The sequence below is a fragment of the Suncus etruscus genome, chromosome 8 (assembly GCF_024139225.1).
Source record: "Suncus etruscus isolate mSunEtr1 chromosome 8, mSunEtr1.pri.cur, whole genome shotgun sequence".
Taxonomy (NCBI): Eukaryota; Metazoa; Chordata; class Mammalia; order Eulipotyphla; family Soricidae; genus Suncus; species Suncus etruscus.
This window is the reverse complement of record NC_064855.1, coordinates 113,623,938-113,645,304: the sequence shown is the minus strand read 5'-3', so window position 1 is coordinate 113,645,304 and position 21,367 is coordinate 113,623,938. Positions and strand designations below refer to the sequence as shown.

General features: G+C 48.1%; 1 protein-coding gene across 1 annotated transcript in view; it reads right to left on the bottom strand.

The window, feature by feature from the left end:
* Window positions 1–21,367, bottom strand: part of FARP1 (FERM, ARH/RhoGEF and pleckstrin domain protein 1) — a 204,533-nt gene that overhangs the window by 85,790 nt on the left and 97,376 nt on the right. Inside the window, exon 4 of the mRNA XM_049778518.1 lies at window positions 14,639–14,693. Coding sequence (XP_049634475.1) covers window positions 14,639–14,693 — 55 coding nt within the window. The remainder of the gene's footprint in view (window positions 1–14,638; window positions 14,694–21,367) is intronic.

Genomic DNA, 21,367 nt, shown 5'->3' with positions numbered 1-21,367 from the left:
GAGAGGAGAGAGAAGAGAGAGTACCTATCCAGGTGAGCTTTTACATATCAAAGGGATGGTTTAAGGGAATGAGGAAGATGGGGAATTTCCTTTGTGTGGGATAATAGCTGAATGTCATTTTACAGTCCCCCAACTCCCTCAATCCCACATTCCAATCCCCAAAAAAAGGAGGGGGGGGGAGTGTATTCAGAGTACCACAAGGATTACCGGATGTATATATCTTAGCTCCCTCTGCCCCTGTAAGTACAGAGTGAAACATGACACAACCCAGGGGACCCCATGACCCAGAGAAACCCAGAGCCTGACAGACCACATGTCATGTCCCATTGACAGGCGCATTCATATTGCCATTGGGCCTGTCCCTCTGGGACCTGAGAAGAATCAGCAAGACGCTCGCTATCCAGGAATGAATGCATTTAAAAAGAAAAAAAGCACTCAAGGAGAGGCCAGAAAGAGGTCTCTACCAATCACACCCAACTTATCAGACCAGACCAACCACAAAGGGTCTGGGGTCCAAAAAGAGATCATGTTCTGTGCTTGGAAACAGGTATACAGGTGACTGGGGTATTCTTTTACCCCATCGTACCCCCCCAACATTTACTTTGTGCACACACAGAAACCACAAGGATTATTAGTGCTGTCACCTCATTGACTGTCCACTGTTACTACAGCTCAAGAAGTTACCAGCCAGGCCAAGGTGAAGTAAAAAATCACAATGTTTCCACACCAAGCTCCAAGTAGCTTGGGCGTACCCTTGCTGAAGACCCTTCTTTCCTTACCAGTTTAGAAAACTCACAGGCCTCACAGATATCACACACCAGAGTGTGGGTGCGAAGGGGAAAATAAATCCCTAGCGCACAGTATTTCCCAAAAGACACTGGCTGAGTGCTAGTACAGGACTTCATTTCATTTCATTTCAGTTCAGTTCAGTTCATTCCTCCTCAGCCAGCAGAGTCCCCCAATTCCATCCAGGAATGATCCCTGAACACAGAGCCAGGAGTAAACTCTGAGCACCCCTGAATGTACCTTGCCCCTCCCATAACTAATAAACCAATACAGGGAGTCTCAGATGCCATTTCCCCACGAGTCTCCACTTTATTGCCCAGTGCTCGGAGCAGCTGGCAAGCTCTCAGGAGGCCCCAAGAATTTCCTGGAACTGTGTGAATTAGTTATCACTTCATCTGGACTCGACTGATCTGGGAGGCGAGACTTAACAACTAATGGCTGGAAGGCAGAGCCAGTCACGGGATCATCCACAAAGGAGGCCTTTGTGCCTGCGGTTGGTCCAGCAAAGCTGCTAAAAAAGTCCCCAGCGGGGCCCAGCGGAACTGGGGTCTGAGACTGAGTTGGGTTTCCATGAATGTTCCCCAGAGATTCCAATAAGCAGAGTTTCAACTCTCGCGATGAAGTGATGGGAAACGGGTCTCCGAGCTTCACATCCTCCTGACAGTCTGGGATCTGTACTTCCATGGCCAAATTGCCTATAGGGAGAAGTTAGCATCGGAAACAGTTTCTTGGCTGGCAGATCCATCCATGAAATAGGTTTTAAAAGCATTTTTGGACTGCCCATTGGAAGGCCAGCATCATTGAGGATGGATCTCAGGTAGGACAGAAGGTAGTATCATAGGTAGGTATAAGGGACCCCTGACAATTTTGAGGTCATTGGACTAAATCCTGTGGACTGGGCATGGATATCTAATGTGATACGGTTGGTACCAGATGAAATGTTTAGAGGTTCTGGGATACCTCGGTTCAGAGACTCCTCTTCCTTTCCTTCGGGATTGGTGTGAACTCTCTGGATTGGTCAATGATCTAGGGTAGATTTTGCTTCCCAGAAAGCATTTTGGACCATGAGAGCAGAAAGAGGTCTACTCTTGTTCTAGAAAATGCTCCCTTCTTTCTATTCTTTCATCCATCAGCAACATCACTTCCTGACAACCTTCCTCAAAAGAATCAGTGGAACACAGCAGAAAGAGGTATTTGAAGGCTAGAGACAGAAAACAGTGATTAGTCACTCGTCTTGCATGTGGTTGACACCAGGTTCAATCCCTGGCACCATATGGTCCCCTGAGCACTGCCAGGAGAGATCTCCTAAGATCAGAGCTCAGGAGTCAGCCCTGAGCGCTGCCAGGTGTGACCTACTAGTCCTACTCACCCTCCTAAAAAGGGGATTTGAGTCTGAAAGCAAGCCTCCAAAGTGGGATCACACCTGCCAACACCCATGATGCCCTGAGTTTGATCCCTGGTACTTCATACAGTCAAAAGTGTGGCTTTGTTTTTAAAGTTTTCCCTCCCAAATCTGTGTCAAGGCTGTAAACAAGCAGAAAGAGTGGAACTATCAGCCTTCAGTAGGTGAATGGACATATAGCTGCCGAGTTGTCTATTTAAAATGGCTAAAATTGTTGTTTTTCTGCAATGTGCATTTCTCTTAATAAAAAAAAATAATACACTGGACCCGGAGATATAGCATGGAGGTAAGGCGTTTGCCTTTCATGCAGGAGGTCATCGGTTCGAATCCCAACATCCCATATGGTCCCCTGGGCCTGCCAGGAGCAATTTCTGAGCCTGGAGGCAGGAATAACCCCCTGAGCACTGCCAAGTGTGACCCAAAAACCACAACACAAAAAATAGTAATAATAATACACTGGGTAAGTCCATTCTTGCCTTGTATGCAGCCAGCCTGACCACCTCACATGGTCCCCTGAGCACAGGTCCCTTGGAGGAAGCCCAGAGCACTACTGGGTGTGGTCCCCCAAGCAAAACTAAATAAAGGCAATAAATAAAGCAGTTGCCTGAGGTCAGAGGTACACATCAGAGTGATCACTCACACTAGAATCTGTGGAAATGGTTTTAACATATAGAACATGTCTTCCTGACTTTAGAGCTTAGAATACATTGTATGCTCAAGCTAAGGGTGGGTGAGGAGGTTCACTACCTACATATTGACAGAGAACATGTTCTGGTGAGCACATCTGATGTTTCCCCTGCCTGCTCAGCCCAGGGGACTCTTGTGCACATGTGGCAGAAACGATGAGCAGCAGGTTGATGGAGAATCCCATGTGTCGTGGCTACTAAGGCAGGGTTCAAACATTACAGAAACTCTTCACTCATCCTCGCTAAAGTCAACTCATTGACTGGCTCTTTAAACTTTTAGTTTTGGGGCCAGAGCAATAGTACAGTGGGGAGGGTGTTTGCCTTGCATGTGGTGATCCTGGGTTTGTTTCCCTGGCATCCCATATGACCCCCCAAGCCTGCCAGGAGGGACAACGACAAAACCATTTTTTTTTGTTTGCTTGGCTTTGGGTCACAGCCAGTGGTGGTCGGGGCTCATTCCTGGCTTGGGGCTCACTCCTAGCTATGTGCTCAGGGATCATGCCTGGCGGTGCTGGAAGACCTTATGACAGTTGTTGGGATTGAATTGGCTTGGCCAACTGTCTCAACCCTTGTCTTCTTGCTCTGGCTCGGGAAAGAGGTCTGATGAGAACTGATGATTTGATTGTTGCCAAATGGCTTCTGATGGGGAAAAGAGGGTGATTTGAAGATTCTGAGTCACCAAAGAGCCCACAACCCAATAGCCCCAGCTCCATGGTCAAACTCAACTATTTTAGAAATGCGCCTTCTTTCCCCCCAAAGATGCCAAAATAGGTTTCATTGTGTATATGTGTGTGTGTTGGTGGTGGGGTGGGGGGAACGATAACTAGTGACTGCATAATTACAATTTTTATTAAAAAATCATTTCCCTCCCCGATTGCACGGGAAAAGGCATCTGCATTTTAATGACCGTGCTCCAGGCCACTGGCTGCTTTGGGTCTCGTGTCCCACTGTTTTTCCCCCACTTTGAATTGGCTTTTCACGGCCGCCTATAAATTCCCTGGGAGAGGCGGTTTTACATTGGTGGGAATGTCTGGCAAACGGACTGCTGCTTAATAAATCGCACGCACTTCCCTCCAGCTGCCAGCGAGGAAAATGGGGGAATCAAAGTGCTTAGTTCATTGTGTCTTTACACGGTGCCTGAGCCTGTGGTTCTTCCGCCACAGGGGCTTAGAAGAGGAAGATGAGGTTCTGCTGGGCCACCCTCCCATCTCCCATTTAGCCATCCCCAAGGTGAGGTACCATCTTTGAAAGTGGGTGGTAATGCACTCTAGGGGATTTGAGGATTGACCCAGATGGTGGCTGAAATGCCACTGGGAGGCAAACTTTCTGTCGCTGCACTTAATCCAGAGGGAACGAGAGAAAAAGAGAGAAATAGAGACAGAGAGAGGACAAAGAGAGGAGACACAGAGATAGACAGAGACAAAGAGAAAAACAGAGAAAATCAGAGAAAGACAGAGACAGAGAAACAGAGACCAGAAAAACAGAGAGACACAAAGACAGAGAGACAGAGGAAGACACGAACACAAAAAAGAGAAATAAAAAAAAAGAGGAAATAGAGGCAGAGAGAAAGACAAAGAAAGAGACCAGAGAGAGCCGAGAGAGAGAGAGACAGAGAGAGCGAGAGAGAGAGAGAGAGATGAGAAGAAGAGAGAGATGAGAGAGAGAGAGAGAGAGAGAGAGAGAGAGAGAGGAGAAAGTAAATGCACAACAGGCTGTGACAAGGCTGAAAGCTCAGGTTCGAATCCTGACACCCACCACATGCCTCGCATGTTACCCAACTTGAGTTTGATTCCGGCACCACAGGGGTCCCCCCAGGCACCACAAGTGCAGGTCCTGAAGATCTTTAGAAAGGGGCCTGGCTCTACCAGCATTGGGTTCTATTTTCGATGAGAAGTGGCAGGTGGACCCTGGCTCCTGAGTAGCACTTGAGGTCCCCCCAAAGAGAAAATAAAATTTGGCAAACACTTCATTCTCTTCTTCCTCTTCTTCCTCCCATCTCTTCCTCATCTTCATTACCATCATGATCAATATTTCTTCTTCCTTTTTTTCCTCCTCTGCCTCCTCATTTCTTCTACCTCTTCTTTGTCTTCATCATCATCATCATTATTATTTCTTCTTTTTCTTCCTCTTCCTCATCATCATTTCTTCCTTTTCCTTGTCTTCACTATCATATTTTTCTTCCTCTTTCTTATCTTCTTCATCACCATTATTACTTCTCCTTTTCTTCATCTCATGATAATTATTTTATTACTAATATTGTTGCTTTCTTTTCTGAGAAGGATGGCAGTAAGCCAAATGCACAATAATCTGGCTGCTGGCAACCAGCTACTGGGTGTTTTTAATTTAATTTAATTTATTTATTTATTTTGTTTTTTTGTTTTGGGGGGAGGGAAGCACATGCGAGGAACACTGAAGGATTATTCCTGACCTCTGTGGCAGGCTCAGGGGACCATATGGGATAGCCAGGGATTGAACCCAGGTTGGCCACGTATAAGACAAATGCCCTACTCACTGTGCTATCTCTTCGGCCCCAGGTTCTTTTTGAAAGGCTCTCACAATGCTGCATAAAGAAATTGGGAGTTCACAGACTCTGGCTAGGGTTTGGCTTCTGCCTACTGGGGTATATGTGCCATATAACCATGGTAACCAGCCCTCCCCTGCTCCCTGCAACATCTGCAATCCTGTCCCTCACTTTCTGACCAGGGGGCTCAGGGTCCTTGCACACAGTCATGTGCAGGCAGACCAGTATGTGAGTGAGTGAGCATGATACGTAGCTAAAGAATCAGTGTCACTGGCATGCAAGATAAGTCAGCCGTTCTGGGGATTGGGACTTCACACCTGGAAGAGTCACACCCAGGTGGCCCCCACAGCATGGGGAATCAGGAAGAGAGGATGATGAACATCGATCCACTAGATCTGTGAGAGAATCGAAGCAAGACTGCAGACCACTGGGGCCCAGCACAGAACCCTGTACCCTGCCTCTACTCTTCTCCTGGGGCAGTTTGACTGGAAGAACAATGACCAGTGTCATTAAGCAGGCCCAAGACAAGAGTAATGGTATAGCAGCAGGGAGGGCATTTGCTTGCAATCACCGACTCAGGTTTGAAACTCAGCATCCCCAAGCATCTTCAGGAGTGATTCTGAGCTCAGAGCCAGGAGTAAATCCTGAGCACCACCAGGTGTGGTCCAAAACAAACAAACAAAGCAGGGTCCCAAGTCTCAGCCCAAAGATATCTTTGCCACATCCTGGGAAGAAACCCAGAATCACTTGCACATGTGATGTGATGGGAAGTTTAGTTTTGTGAGTGATGGGAAGGTCTGCTGGTCTTGGGATGAACCCAGACATAACAGCCCTGTAATTTGTGGACACTCGCTGGCCCACGCTCTTTGGAGAGTCTGCCCCCACCCCGCCACGAAGTTAAAAGGGAGGGGGGACCCAGCACTGTGTCTTTTTAGTTTCTATATTCCCCAAAATAGAGAGACAGGAGTGTTGGAAAGATGAAGGGTAGTTCGGACACCAGGCGTAGGTATAAGCCTCAATTACCTTGCAAAAAAGCAAGCAGAGAGCCCGATGCCCGCCTAGGGCAGTGGTCCCCAGCTCTGAGCCAGCTAGCCCTCCAAGTCCAAGTCCATGGAGGAGATCAACTGAGAATCTCAGAGGAACGCGCCTCTATCTCTGCAAGCCCTCCTCTCCAAGCATTTCCAGCACAAGGCACCCTCCCACTCTGGGCTTAACTTCAAAAAGGCAAAAAGGTCAGATTGTAGCCAGGTACGGCCATGGCTCGGCCTGGCCCGGCCTGGCTCCCTATTTCCCCAATATCTTGCCCAGGAAATAGAAAGGTAGGAGATGGGCAGCTCATGAGACAGGTCCCCTCAAATTCTATCAGTGGACAGAAATCTAATTACAGAGGAAGGGAGAGATGCAGCCAAAGAACACAGAAAAAAACTCAAAAGGTCAGGAGAGGGAGACACCAGGTCTTTCTGCTAATGTCAGGCGAAGCCCCCAAAAATCCTTAAAAACATTGTAATTAGGGGTCCTCAAATAGCTAAGAGCTGAATACAAAACATAATGTGCACTGAAATGTATAATAAAAAGTGAGTGTCATCATAGAAAAAGGCAGTAGGAAATCAAAAATAGCCCAGGGAGAGCTTAAAAACACTGCTAAGAACTTGGCCACTTGGCCAGAAAATCGATGACTGAGGTGGCAATGGGTTTGGCAGTGAGAAATGGGGGGTGGTTCCGCGGGGCAAAATCACCTGTCTAGCATGGCCCAAGCTGTGAGTTCCACTCTGAGGCTGCCCCAGGTGGTTGAGAAGGAAAACCTCAAGTGATCACACGGCTGCTGTGATGCTGTGGAAACCTAGGACATTGCAAGAGCAACAGAGTAACTCAAGAATATATAAGGGCCGGAGAGATAGCACAGTGGGGTAGGTTTGCTTGCATGTGGACAACCTGAGTTCTATCTCTGATTCCTGAGCTCTTGCCAAAGATATGATCTCTGACCTGGCCACTATGGCCCCCAAACAATTGCTCAAGCATCATCATCAACAACAAACAACAACCACACCTAAGAATGATAGAAGCAAGGCCAGAGAGATAGCATGGAGGTAAGATGTTTGGCTTGCATGCAGAAGGACGGTGGTTCAAATCCTGGCATCCACCATATGGTCCCTCTGTGCCTGCCAGGGGCAATTTTCGACTATGGAGCCAGGAGTAACCCCTGAGCGCTGCCTGGTGTGACCCCAAAACAAAACAAAAACAAAAGAATGATAGAGGAAACTTCTTGATATGGGGATATCTGCTGTGTGATTACTCTGACCTTTGCTTTATTGGGGAAGGCGAGGTGGTGTGGGGGGGGATTGGCTGAGAATTTCCCAAGTCTTGCTCAGAAGACTTGGGGTTCAATGGAGTCCTGAGGATACAATCTGCCTTAGAATGTGCAAGGCTAGGGATCACCCCCACTAAACCCAATTGTATTCGGGGGACCCTCCAAGCTGCACCTGGAGATGTTGATGGCTGGGACCTGAAGTGCTGGGAATTGAGCCTAGTATCAACCATGTGCGAAGCAAGTGCCTTCACCCCCAAAACTTGTTTGGCCCTAGGGCTAATTTTCTGATCAGATGGGGTCAGACAGCAAGCACAAGTACTGTGCTTTCCCAGGTAAATTTTTGCACAATTTGGGGGCACAGAGGAATGACACTTAAGAAGTGGGGAGGACAGGATGGGACCTTTGTGGGGCCATCAATACTGCAGTGGGGGGCCCGGAGAGATAGCACAGTGGTGTTTGCCTTGCAAGCAGCCGATCCAGGACCAAAGGTGGGTGGTTTGAATCCCCGGTGTCCCATATGGTCCCCCATGCCTGCCAGGAGCTATTTCTGAGCAGACAGCCAAGAGTAAACCTCTGAGCACCGCCGGGTGTGGCCCAAAAACCAAAAACAAAACAAAACAACAACAACACAACAATACTGCACTGGGGTGGGGGAGGCAATTAAAGAATCAGAGGCTGGAGTGGGGTTCCAACCTGCCCTGAGAAGAGGGACCTCAGCACCTGCCCATCTGCAGCGGCAAGCCAGTTTCGGAGAACTGTTCCCTCTGCTCCTCCACCCCTAAGATCAACTCTCCCTGGAGGAATCCAGGGAAAATGATAAAGTTGAGAAATGCAGGGAGGGGGTACCCAGAAGCTAAGAACAGCCTTACTATTGCCCCCTGCAGTCTGGGATGGAAAATGCCCCAACTAGTCAGGTCCTTCCTGACAGGATCAGAAAGGCAGTGAAAATTCTACTACTGGGTGTGCCGGAGCGATAGCAACAGGTGGGGAGGGCATTGCCTTGCTTGAGGCTGACGCTGGGTTCAATCCCCGCCATCCCCATATGGTCCCCTGTGCACCATCAGAAGTAATTTCTGAGCTCAGAGCCAGGAAGTCAACCCCTGAGCACAGCAGGGGCATGGCCCAAAATCCCAATCCAAAACCAAAACAATGATAATTTGCAAGACTATAGTTGATGGCCAGGGCTATGGCTGTGGAGAGATTATTGATGTTCAATCCCAGTGCAAACATAAAAAAAAAAAAAGGGGGGGGGGCGGAGGAGATAGCACAGCGAGTGTTTGCCTTGCAAGCAGCTGATCCAGGACCAAAGGTGGTTGGTTCGAATCCCCGGTGTCCCATATGGTCCCCCGTGCCTGCCAGGAGCTATTTCTGAGCAGACAGCAGGAGTCACCCCTGAGCACCACCGGGTGTGGCCCAAAAACCAAAAAACAAAAAAAAGCAAAAAGAACCTAATCCCATAGACAGGCACCTTTGAGAAGGCCCATTTCTGATCTTCATACCAGGCAGGGTGAATGACCACAGGTGTGTGTGGGGGGGTGGCCCTTTGTTCTCCTGTTCAAAGACCCAAGCCCGCACCCCTATGTGTTGGCAAGGGGCACCCAGACCTTGTACATTTTCTATTCGAGTCTGCTTTCAGGATGCTCTGATCTCTACCAGACACCAGCTCTACTACTGAAGAAAAGGAGGAGGAGGAGGAGGAGGAGAGGAGGAGGAGGAGGAGGAGGAGAAAGAAGGTGACCTCAATATTGTCCCCAACGGATCCAGCATGATCCCCCTATGCCAACAGTGAGAGTACCCAGGGTCTAGCACGGATGCTGAGCAGAACATGATGGGGGACCAGGCCCTTTTGGCCGGTGGACCAGCCGGGGTCCAGGCTAAATTCTACCAGCCTCTGCTTCACAGCTCCAGGGGTGGCCAGGCTGGCTTGCAAGGACCCAAGCTCCCCTTGTTCCTCGGAGTTCGTCGGAACCCCCCATGAAACACACGGCAGATTGGATTTCGGCGCTGGGGAGAATGAAGCCTTTTCAGCTCGCATCTGGGAATTTTCGCCGAGTCTGCAGGACAGAATTACCTTCTTCCTCTGCCCCGAGACTGGGTGTGAGGAGTGTGTGTGTGTGTGTGTGTGGGTGTGTGTGTGTGTGTGTGTGTGTGTGGTGTGCCTGAATGCACGTATGTGTGTGTGCATATATGCGTTCACATATGATCAGGCCTGCCTGGAGGATGCAGGCGGCATTCTACTCTTCAGGAGCTGAAGGAAAAAAAATGTCCCTTGGCGACGTTATCCTGTTTCATATAAGGCTGGGTTTGTCTGCTTCGGTGCTTGAAATAATCACTGTCTTTTGATCACTTTGAGAAGTTGATGAATCAAACTGCAAATTATTGCAGTTCCACCCCCCCAACAGAATCCACCTCACATCTGCTTGGTACTTTGTTACTTAAATATCCAGGAGACAGGGAGTAAAATAAGATGATGATCAGGAATAAGATCAGCACAGATGGGGTGACGATGTTATCAGCTCCAGCAAGAGCAAAAGGCGGGCATTTTCCATCCCTCTAGTTACTCTGGCAATTCCTTCTGACTAAACGGTGCTCCTGGGACTTAAGAAGCCTCAAAAGTGTTTACAGGGGCCTGAGTGATAGCACAGTTGATACAGCACTTGCCATCCCAGGTTCACCCTGACATCCCCTATGGTTCCCTGAGCCTGCCAGAAATAATTTCTTCTTTTTTTTTTCAGTCCGGTTTTTGGGCCACACCCGGTAATGCTCAGGGGTTACTCCTGGCTATGTGTGCTCAAGCTATGTGCTTGGGGAAACCATATGGGATGCCGGGTATTGAACCTCGGTCAGTCCTGGGTCAGCCACGTACAAAGCAACACGCCCTACCACTGCACTATTGCTCAGGCCCCTGCTAGGAGTAACTCCTGAGTGCCACAGGGTATGGCCCCCCAAACAACAATAAAAAGTGCTTTCACGTGGGAGCTCAATTTTTAGTTTTCTGTATTTCTAGTTTTTCCCATATTGTTTTCCAAGAAGGCTGAACCAGTTGACATTCCCCCCACCACCAGACCCAGCAGTGATGACAGTCCCTTTTTCCTTGCATCCGTGCCAGCACTGGTTGATCTCATTCTTTGTGATGTGCGCCCAGCTTTGTGGTGTGAGATGATATCTCATTATGGTTTTGATTTGCATCTCTCTGATGATAGTGATGCGGAGCAGTTTTTTTCATGTGCCCTTTTGCATCTAATTTCTTCATTTGAGGAGCTTTCTTTATATCTCTTCTTCCATTTTTGGATGGGGGGTAGCATGTTTATGGACCGTGTTAATATTTATAGCATTGATTTTGAGGGGGCTACACCCAGCGTCACTGAGGGGTTACTCTTGGCCCTGCACTCAGAAATAACTCCTGGCTGGCTCAGGAGATCATATGGGATGCCTGAGGATTGAACCTAGGTTGGCCGTATGCAAGTCAAACACCCTACCCGCTATGCTATTGCTCTGAACTCATTGAGTTGATGTATTAAAATGTTTTCAAGAACTCTTAACTCCCCCTTTATAGTAATCATCAAAATTCAAACATGTATAATTTTGAGGTAATCTTGATATCTATATACCCCTATTAAAGGAAATCTCCATAAAGACGGGGGAGGGGGGGAGCTTGAGTATTTTGTTCAACTTTTACTGCCAGGGCTTAGAAAGTAGGCTGTGACACATCGTTGTTCAATAAATCTATGATAAATAAGTTGAGTTATGGGTTGAGTTAGTTATCAATTGAGTTATAAGTTGAGTTATGAGCTATGAGCTATGATACGTAAGTTGAGAGCCATTCATCTTGAGTGATAGAAATGACAGCTTTGTGATATATATTAAGCACCTGTTTGGCAAAATCATCTTGGATGTAATTTAAAACTGTATTTAAGATTAAATGGATCAAGAAGATTTAAAAATGCTTTAGCCATTGGGCCTGGCCCTTTCTGAAAGCATACCTGCTATCATGCCTTGGCCCCGAGTTATTATTCAAAGGAGGTGGAAGGTGGCGGTTCTCTGGCTTCAGCCCAAATCTGCAGCAGGCAGGGGAAGAGTTTGCACAAACAGGCGAGCGTGTGGTGTATTTGTCCTGTCCCATCTTCCCTTCTTGCCAGTGTCCTGCAAATCCTCTCCAAGAACCTCCTTGCACTTACACGAAAAGCAAATGTATTCTAAATGTTGACACGTTCCACAGAAAACTTGTGGAATGTTTTTCTATTAGTCCTGAGGGAGAAACGAAACCTTGTCTTCATCTTGAAAACAACAACAAAAAATTTAATGCAAAAGACTCTTTTCCCTTTTCCTATGGTTTTTGGGTCCATACCAGATGGTGCTCAGGGCTTACTATTGGCTCTAACTTTCAGGAACTATTCCTACAGGCGTCAGGGGACTCTATGTGATGCTGGGGATTAAACCTGGGTTGGCCCACAGGCAAGGCAAACAGCCCTCCCTGCTGTGCTATGGCTCCAGCCCCCAAAAGACTTAAGTTTACAGAGACAGTACTGAAATTCAAGATAAAAACACAGCTTTGGGAACGCCTTGAAGAATAGTGACCCTGGAATCTTCTAGAAAACCTTCCCAGTACTTTCTTTCATAGGCTTTTAAGACTTCAGATTCTATTAACCAAGAGAGTGGCAGGAGTAGGAGGAACCCCACCGGCTAGTTCTGTTCCACTAAGGACCAGAAAGGGTCAGAGTTTTGCAGTGAAGTACCTAACAAGTCCACAAGGGTTAGTTGTACAGAGTGAGGGGCTGAGTCAAGGGCTAGTGTTTTCTTTCATTTGTTTGACAAATTTGATTAGCTCCGAGGAAGGAAAATTTCTTACTTCTAAAGATAGGAAAAAGACACTTTTAAGTGAATCTAAAAGCATCAACACACATCTTAGGAGAGAGAAATAGGTGGGAACTCCTTCCTGTTTAAACAGGTGCGGAGTCTGTTGTGGAAAGGCGAAAGAAAAGAATTTCTGGTGTGCAGGAAAATGGAGCTTTACAGACCAGCATGAATGCACCTAGGGTCCCCCTAGGCCTGACACTTCAGAATGCTTGGCAGGCTGGAGATATCATGCAAGGGGCAAGGAATAGGCCTGGCAGGTAGATGAAACATACTTTGGTCTGCAAACTCCACACAGTACCCTGAGCATCAGTGGGTGCAGATCCCTGGGTGACCTCCTTACAGCACCAGCACTAAACTATTGGCCCAGCTGACTGAAAATTACTGGAGGGCTCCAAGCCTCTAAAGCAAAATGCTAGAAAAAGTAAGTGGTAGGCTTATGTGGTTTTTTTTTTTTTTTTTTTCTTGCAGTGAAAAGTAGGTGGGGGTGGAAACACCTCCTCTGGCACTAACAACAATTGAAAAGGCTGGTTGATATATGGGGTGGAGAAATCACAAGGATTTTTAGCAAAAGTGTTATAGTTGGAAAGATAGAAGGAAGGCTGGAGAGGCTAGTAGAGCAGGGAAGGTGCTTGCCTTTATGTGGTTGACCTGGGTTCAATCCCTGGCATCCTGTTATGGTCCCCTGAGCCTGCAGCAGTTGACCCCTGAGCATAGAGTCAGGAGTAAGCCCTGAGTGCACTCCTGGAGAAGACTTTTGTGTCATTACCCAGGGAAGCACCACTAAAATGTGTAAGACCATATTTGAGATGAGGGTAGAGAGAAAGGAAAGATGGAGGATTTCTACTACCAGGACATGAGTCTGATACTGAGCTTGCCCCTGACCACACAGGTAGTCCAAAGCAAGTTGGGGGGCCTACCCTCAGTACTCGTGGTTTGTAATGAACTATGGAAGAACTGCAAAGGAGTGACCCTGCGAATCACGAAGCATGCACATAAAGGCCGAGCACTTCACACAACCCACCCCCGCTGGCCCCGCTCAGTCAGGGCTGCAAGAAGCATTTGCCAAGTCATTTCCAGCTCTTCGTGGCTCTGAAAACATTCCTCTTAGGCATTTTTATAATCCGGCGGACACTCTAACCACAGGAAAAATGAAAACAAGCTCCTTTCCCTTTGATGCCACTGTGTTCCAATGAGGCGGCTGGAGATGAGATCACAGGAAAAAAGGAAAGAGGAGGGAACAGTCTTGAGTATGGAAGAGAAATACACTAAAAAGCCACCCAAAAATGACCTCTATTCTGTACTGATGATAGTCCCTAAGACTTAGTGGGGAAAAAATCAATGTGCAACAAGAACAAAGGGTCCAGAAAAATACAAGTTCTCCAAATCCTGGAGTCTGAAATCAACATGTTCTCTCCTTGAAATTCAGAGTAAGGGCTGGAGCCAGAGGATAGCTGCCTGTCCTTTTTCTCTCTTTCCACCTCCCTGCCTTGCTCCCCACTCCTCTCCTCCTTCTCCTGCCCTCTTCTCTCCTGTCCTCCTTCCCCATCTTCCTCCTCCCTGGTCTCCCTAGTGAGAGAGGCTCTGACTTACCTCCTGGTCTTTGCACTGGCTTACTCTCTGCTGATGCTCCCCAAAACCCAAAAACCTCCAAAATGATCCCCTCTCCTCTTTCAAATCTCTGCCCCATCTCAGCTTCCTGGCGGGGCTGGCCCTAACCAGCTGAGGGGAAACCCCACCCACAGCTGGCACCTCTCTGCCCTAATTCTCCCCAATTACCTCTTACTGCTCACATCCTCTTGCCAATCTCTAGCATTCATTTGATGCTAGAAGGCACCGTGCACTTGAGTGTCTCTTCAGTAAGACATTCAGTCTCTGCTGGAGGGAGCTGAAGTCCCACCTGCTCTGTCCTCTGGGGCACGCAGGAATGGGAGCTCATGGAGATTTGAGGGTCTCTCGCTTACAAACTGCACTTTAGACACTCTGCGGGTGCTGCCTTGAATACAACCACCCCTCAGCTGAAGTTGAGTATCTAAAGCAATCAAGACACCTCCTAAATGAGATGACTTCAAGCCACTCACCAAAGGCCACGCGGAAGGGGGAATGATAACAGGAAAAGGAGAAGTAAACGACATTCTAAGGAGCAGGAAACGGGCCACCTGGACAGCAGCAAGGCCAGTCACATGAATGCAGCCATTCCACACCCCTTTTTCCCTTTTTCCTCCAGAGGCCAGAACCACCGCCGGAAAAACTAGGTCTCCAATAAAAATGATTGCATTATCTGAGGCTGGAGCCATAAGCACAGCAGGGAGAATGCTTGCTTTGCATGCGGCCAACCCCAGTTCGATTCCTAACATCTAATAGGGTTCCCCGAATTCGTTAAGAGTGAACCCTGGGGCCCGGAGAGATAGCACAGCGGCATTTGTATTGCAAACAACCTATCCAGAGACCAAAGGTGGGCTGGTTCGAATCCCAGTGTCCCACATGGTCCCCCGTGCCTGCCAGGAGCTATTTCTGAGCAGACAGCCAGAAGTAACCCCTGAGCACCGCCGGGGTGTGACCAAAAAAAACCAAAAAAAAAAAAAAAAAAAAAAAAGAGTGAAACCCTGAATACAGAGGGCAGGAAGAACCCCTGAGTATCACTGGAGGTGGCCCCCAAACCAAAATAAAATGGGTCTGTTTGCCCTTGGTGGGTCTTAGAAAGCAACCTTAGTGTCTATGTTGTTGTCAGCCTTAGTTCCAGAAGCATCACTGTGGATTTGCGAGTGTTTGGATTCTTGCAAACGCCTCCAAACAATCATTTCATCAATTGACTTGTCTATCATCAATTCCAAATCCCCTAAAAAGAATGTTGTATTTGGGGGGGGGGATGGAGAGGGAGAGAAAAGGATACTCATGGGGAATGCTCAGGGCTTACTTCTGGCTCTTGTGCTCAGAGATCACTCCTTAGCGACTCTCAGGCAACTGACCATAGGCTGTGCTATGGTTAGAACCGGAGTGGCCTCATGCAAGGTAAGCCTTATGTGGACTCTGTCTTCTGGCCTGTGTGTATGTTTTGGGATTTTGGGCGGTGTGTGTAGGGGGGCGGATTTTGGTGTGTGTGTGTGTGTGTGTGTGTGTGTGTGTGTGTGTGTGTGTGTGTGTGTGTGTGTGTGTGTGTAGGGGAACCCTAAGAAGAAATTAGCACATTTGCACCGTGAGTCAAATTGTGTTGTGTGTGTGTGTGTGTGTATGTGTGTGTGTGTGTGTGTGTGTGTGTGTGTGTAGGGAAACCCTAAGAAAAAAACTAGCACATTGTACCGTGAGTCAAAACCAAACCCCTTGCTACAAAGTCGATTTTAGAGTAGAACATCTTGTCCTCCACTTTCGGGGGCCGACTTAGACAGAACCCCCAGAATTGTCACAGCTCCGTGAATCACAGCTCTGGGAAGGTGAGTCTGGGAGAGAAAACGTTGACAAAAATCAGTTAATCTCGATCTATACAGCAGACACTCAATTTAGCACCCTGGACAGCCTGAGTCCCACCAGCAACCTGGAGACAAACACCAGTCTTGAAAACACAGATGGTTTGGGGAAGGGGGGACACCCCAGTGAGGAAGAACATCTTTCAAAACAGATGCTGGGTCCAGCAGCTTTGAAAATGTTCCTCTCCAGCACGGGGATGTGGCCTGAAAAGGAGCTTCACCAATCCCGGACTCAGGTAGCATTCACACAGGAAGTACTTACAAAGAGGGAGCACTCACACAGGGCGCACTCGAGCATTCACATAGATTGCTCACAGGGAGCAATCTGGGGTCACTTACCCAGGGAACACTCTGAGGCACTCACAGAGGAAGCACTAACACAGAGAGCACTCTGGGAGAACTCACACCGAGGGCACTCACATAGGGTCACTCACGTGGGGAGTACCAAAATAGAATGACTTCCACAGAAAGGAACACTCACTCCCATATACAGCAACAGAGAGGGTTGCTCACACTGTGGAATAGGCACACAGGGTGCACTGACACAGAACATTCACGCAGAGAACACTCCTGCGGGGAGCACTCACACAGAGAGGCATGGCGCCAGGCTGCCAGACCTCAGCAACCAGAAGAGAGACTCAACTACCCCCGCCACGGATTGTGCTTCCAGGGGGGACGGGAAGGCAGATGGCTCTTGGGTTTCTTCCCTAAACCACAATTTACAAGAGGAGACTGGGGTTGACACTTGATGGGAAAAAGCAGAGACTTTTTAATGGGTTTCAACGGCGAAGGAGAAGAGGGGAGGAGGGAGAAAGGGAAGAAGGGGAGGGAAGGGAAGGAGAAAGGAAGAAAGGAAGAAAAGGAAAAGAGAGGGGTGGGAGGAAGGAGGGAAAGAAGGGAGCAAGAGGGAAGGGAAGGGAGAAAAAAGGAAAGAAAGGGATGAGGAGGAAGTGGGGGAGAGAGCTAGAGAGGGAAAGAGAAACAGAGGGGATCAAGGGATAGAGAGAGAGGGAGAGAGTGCTAGACCCCTCATATTTGTGCCCATGACAGAGCTCCCCTGAAGGGCACCGATTTTGGGGCTGGCCTACGAATAATGCAGTGGCACAAATAGGCAGGAGCACACTCCACGCAGGCCCTTGGACTGCTTCCTTCTTCCCTGAGCAGAGGGACCATTGGATGTTTAAGCCCAACTCTTCCCATTTTCCCTAGGCGTCTAGGGTCGGATTGCCCAGTGGAAAATTTCAACAGCAACTTCAACTTCAACAGCCCCCATTGACTCAGGACTCTGAACCAGCCAAACAAACCCAGGCAAAGCAGAGATCAATAAAACAAGCCTTGTTTTCTGGCCGAGGTGCCCAGGGGCCGGAGCAGTGTTAGGAAATGGTGATTACAGGTTTGTATCATTTTTTCTTCCCAACAGAGACATCCTCAAACCCATTGCCGCCTTTACCAAGTTCCCAGTTTAAAGCTCTTTCTTCATAGCATCTCTCAGCAAAGTGAAACAGCAGAAGCAACAACAGCCTTGAGAAGGCATAGAAGCATATAGGGGAGACGGCGCCCTTCTCTCCATCTGACCTTCCAGTGCCTTTGGACACAAAACAATCAGCAATAAATGTCAGCAGAAATTTATCAACAAGGATGCTGGGAACGGTGCCATGAGACCCCATCATGGGTCAGAAGAACCTCAACTTAATCAGCAAGTCCAGGAGAGAAGCAAACTTCCTCCTCTCCAGGCTGAGCATGTGGTAGACAGACTGGGACCACAGATCAGCAGTATTAATGTGCATATACTGCATATACAGACCCATTGCTAATGTAAGATAATGACGGGCCAGATTGGGCTCTACCTGATAGTGCTCAAGGCTGACTCCTTGTCTTGTGTTCAGGGATCATTCCTGATGGTATGTGGGGAGACTATATGGGAGATCCAACAGGGTTTGGCCATGAGCAAGGCATGTGCCTTAACTTTTTTTTTTTTTTTTTTGGTGTTTAGGTCATACTCTGTGGCACTCAGAGGTTTGTTATTCCTGGCTCTGTGCTCAGAAATCACTCCTGGTAGGCTTGGTGGTGGTGGGGACCATATGGGATGCTGGGATTCGACCAGCGTCTGTCCTGGATCAGCTGCGTGCAAGGCAAACGGCCTTACCCTGTGCTATCTCTCTAGCCTCATACTGTTAAACTATTTAAGTAAGTTTTTCCTAGAAGTACTGTTTTTCGTACTCTGGGAGAAGACTGCTTAACTTGAGGATAGAAAGCATTTTTCCATTCAGCTATCACATGCACAAATTAATATCCATAGTGCTAAACCCAAATCCCCCATGTGATCACAGGAGAAGGGAGGGCAAAGGAAGGCGATTAGCTCAGGAGGGTGGGGCCCTCGGGAATAGAATTAGTGCCCTTAGAAAAGAGGACTCAGAGCTTTCTCTCTCTCTGTCTCTGTGTGGGACCAGCAAAAAGAACAGCCCTTTTATGGACCAGAGAACAGAAAAGAACAGTCTCCAGACACGCCACCACCAGCATCTTTCTCTTCAACTTCCCAGTCTTTTCAAGTGCAAGTCTGAGAGTTCCCTTCCTTCAAGCCTATCTCTGGTCTTCTATTACAGCAGCCCCGTCTACTCAGATCTCTGGTGATCCAAGCCCAGAAAACCTGGCATTAGAAAAAAGAAAACTGGAACCCATCTGATTTGGAATCCGACCATTCGTGGAGAACAGACGCTTGCTATCTTCCTTCCACAGAGAGGAAAGGAGGCAGGAAGAGAGATAAGCACAGGAAGATCTTGCTGGGAGGAGGAGAAACAGAAGCTGGCAAAAGCAGATGATTATGAGGGAGGGTAGCCACCAGAATCCTTTGCACCCAAGTGAGGTGAAAGCTGATTCATCAGGGAGCACCCCGAGGCAAGGCCCTGCACACTGCACAGTCCAGGGGGGAGGCAAGAGAGGCCTCTGTCGTGGGTGTTGTGAATTTGGTAGATTGGTTTAGCCCGTTGAAAAGAGCCAAAACAGGAATGGAAGAGGACTAAGGGGAGGTGGCCTTTCTAAGAAAGGAGATGGGCCAGGGGCTGGGAGAAAAAGTGGAGTGAGGGGTGAGGGCTATGCCCGATCCTGACTCAGCACCATTCCTGAGCATCACTGAGTGTTGGCCTGAAAACTGCTGGGGTTGATCCAAGTGTCTGGGTGTAGTTCTGAGACCCTGGAAACCACTGGGTTTGACCCAAGCACCTGGATATGTCCTCGAAGCATCTGAGATCGCAGATCCCTGCACTGATCTGCTCACCCCCTGTTGGCTGAGTATGGAGGATGGGAAATTCAGGACCCTCCTGAGCACTGTTTGTAAGTCTCCTCCATCCCAAAGAGCAAGGCCAGATTTTGGTCTCAGAGATAACAAAATTTCTGCAAAACATTTTGTCGTTGTGATTGTTTTTTTTTGTTTGTTTTGATTGTGGGGCCCCACCTGGTGGCACTCAGGGGTTAATCCCAGGTTCTACACGCCAGGAATCATTCCTGGCAGGCTCGGGGAACCCATATTGGATGTCAGGGATTGAATTTGGGGCAGCCGCATCAAGCAAAATGACTTACCTGCCTGTGCCATTGCTCTGACCCCCAAACAAATTTTTTTTCATGTTAAATTGAAAGCCATTTGTGGGGGGAAGCTCAGAATTGGCCCCCATGGCTGAGAAAAGGTGGCTGGTGTGAGGGGGGAGGCTTATGCTCCTAAACCTAGGCTTTCTTCTCCAACCAGAGTCCGACTCCTCTAGTCTACTCCCCTGGAGTTTCTGTCGGATTTCCTAAGACCAGGATGACAGCCCAAGGTTCTACACCCTCGGTGGAAGGTAGGCAGTGCCCTTCTCCCTAAAATTGGCTGAGAGCTAGTGGGGATTAGCAAAATTGTGAAAGGACATGGGCTGGAGCACCTTCAGAAGGAACAGGATGGAACCTGGTTTTCTATAATTCATAGGTTGGCGAGAAGGCTCAGAAGTGAGGCACAGACCTGTCCAGGAAGGAGAAACCTTCAGTTTCCACTGGCCAGTTGCTGTGAACAGTCTCACTTTTGTCTGCCTCATCCTACATTTTTGTTTGTTTGTTTTTGGGCCAAACCTGGTGGTGCTCAGGGGTTACTCCTGGCTCTGTGCTCAGAAATTGCTTCTGGCAGGCTTGGGGGACCATATGCGATGCTGGGAATCAATTCTGAGCCCATCGTGGGTCGGCCGCGTGCAAGGAAAATGCCCTACTGCTGTGCTATCTCTCCAACTCCCCCATCCTACATTTTTGTTTTTGTTTTTGTTTTTTGGGTCACACCTGGCAGCGCTCAGGGGTCATTCCTGGCTCTATGCTCAGAAATCGCTCCTGGCAGGCTCGAGGGACCATAGGAGATGCCAGGATTTGAATCACTGTCCTTCATGCAAGGCAAATACCCTACCTCCATGCTATCTCTCCGGCCACCCATCCTACATTTTTAACATTTCTGAGAATTCCTGGGTTCTTTCTGACCAATGGGAAGTCACCTAAGACAGAGGGCCAGACTACTCTGTTGGCATCTTTGTATTCTCTTTAACACTCTGGTCAATGGGAAAGAAATGCCCTGAGCCCAATTATCATTTAAAATTATCATTATCCAATTATCATAACCTCTAACTTCCTCACATTTTCTCTAATGCAAAGACCCCTTTTTCCTATGAAAACCAACATAAACCATAGTCAACTTAGTCTGACTTCTTTCTCCTTGCTCCTCTACTTTCTAATAAACTTTTCTACCTTCTAACGCTGGGTCTGAGCATCTTAATTATTCAATGTTTCTGTTCTTGAAATTATCGGGGAAACTAGGAATCATGGATGAACACTGAAATCCGCCTTCACCACTCTCACCTATGCCCTGGGTGCCATCTTGGCAACACAGGATTTCCCAAGCACCCAAGTATAAGCCTAGAGAGGTTCCAGCACCCTCGAGGGAGAATTCCCCAAGAAAGTCATCATGGTAGTTTCTGTCCATTGACCCCCTCCACCCCAAGTAAACCAAGTTCATACATCCATGTGGATGTGAGGCTTAGTGTCCCTCAGTGGCCACAACTTATTTGCCCAACAAATAGGACGGTCTGGAGATCTGGGGGCTCCAGAAAAAGACAATTGGAAACATTGGGGTGCTCGGGGGGTGGTGTCCAACACAGGCAGAGAACACGTTGGATATCTTTTTTCAACTCCAGGATGCTGATCTTTCAGATCTTCTTGCATCCCTATAAAAGGAAGCTGTCAAAAAGGGAGAACTATGATGCCGAGAATTGAGAATGATCACTCTAGACAAGAAACTGCGGGTGCAGGAAGGAGGGAAAGTGATAGGCAGGATACACCTTC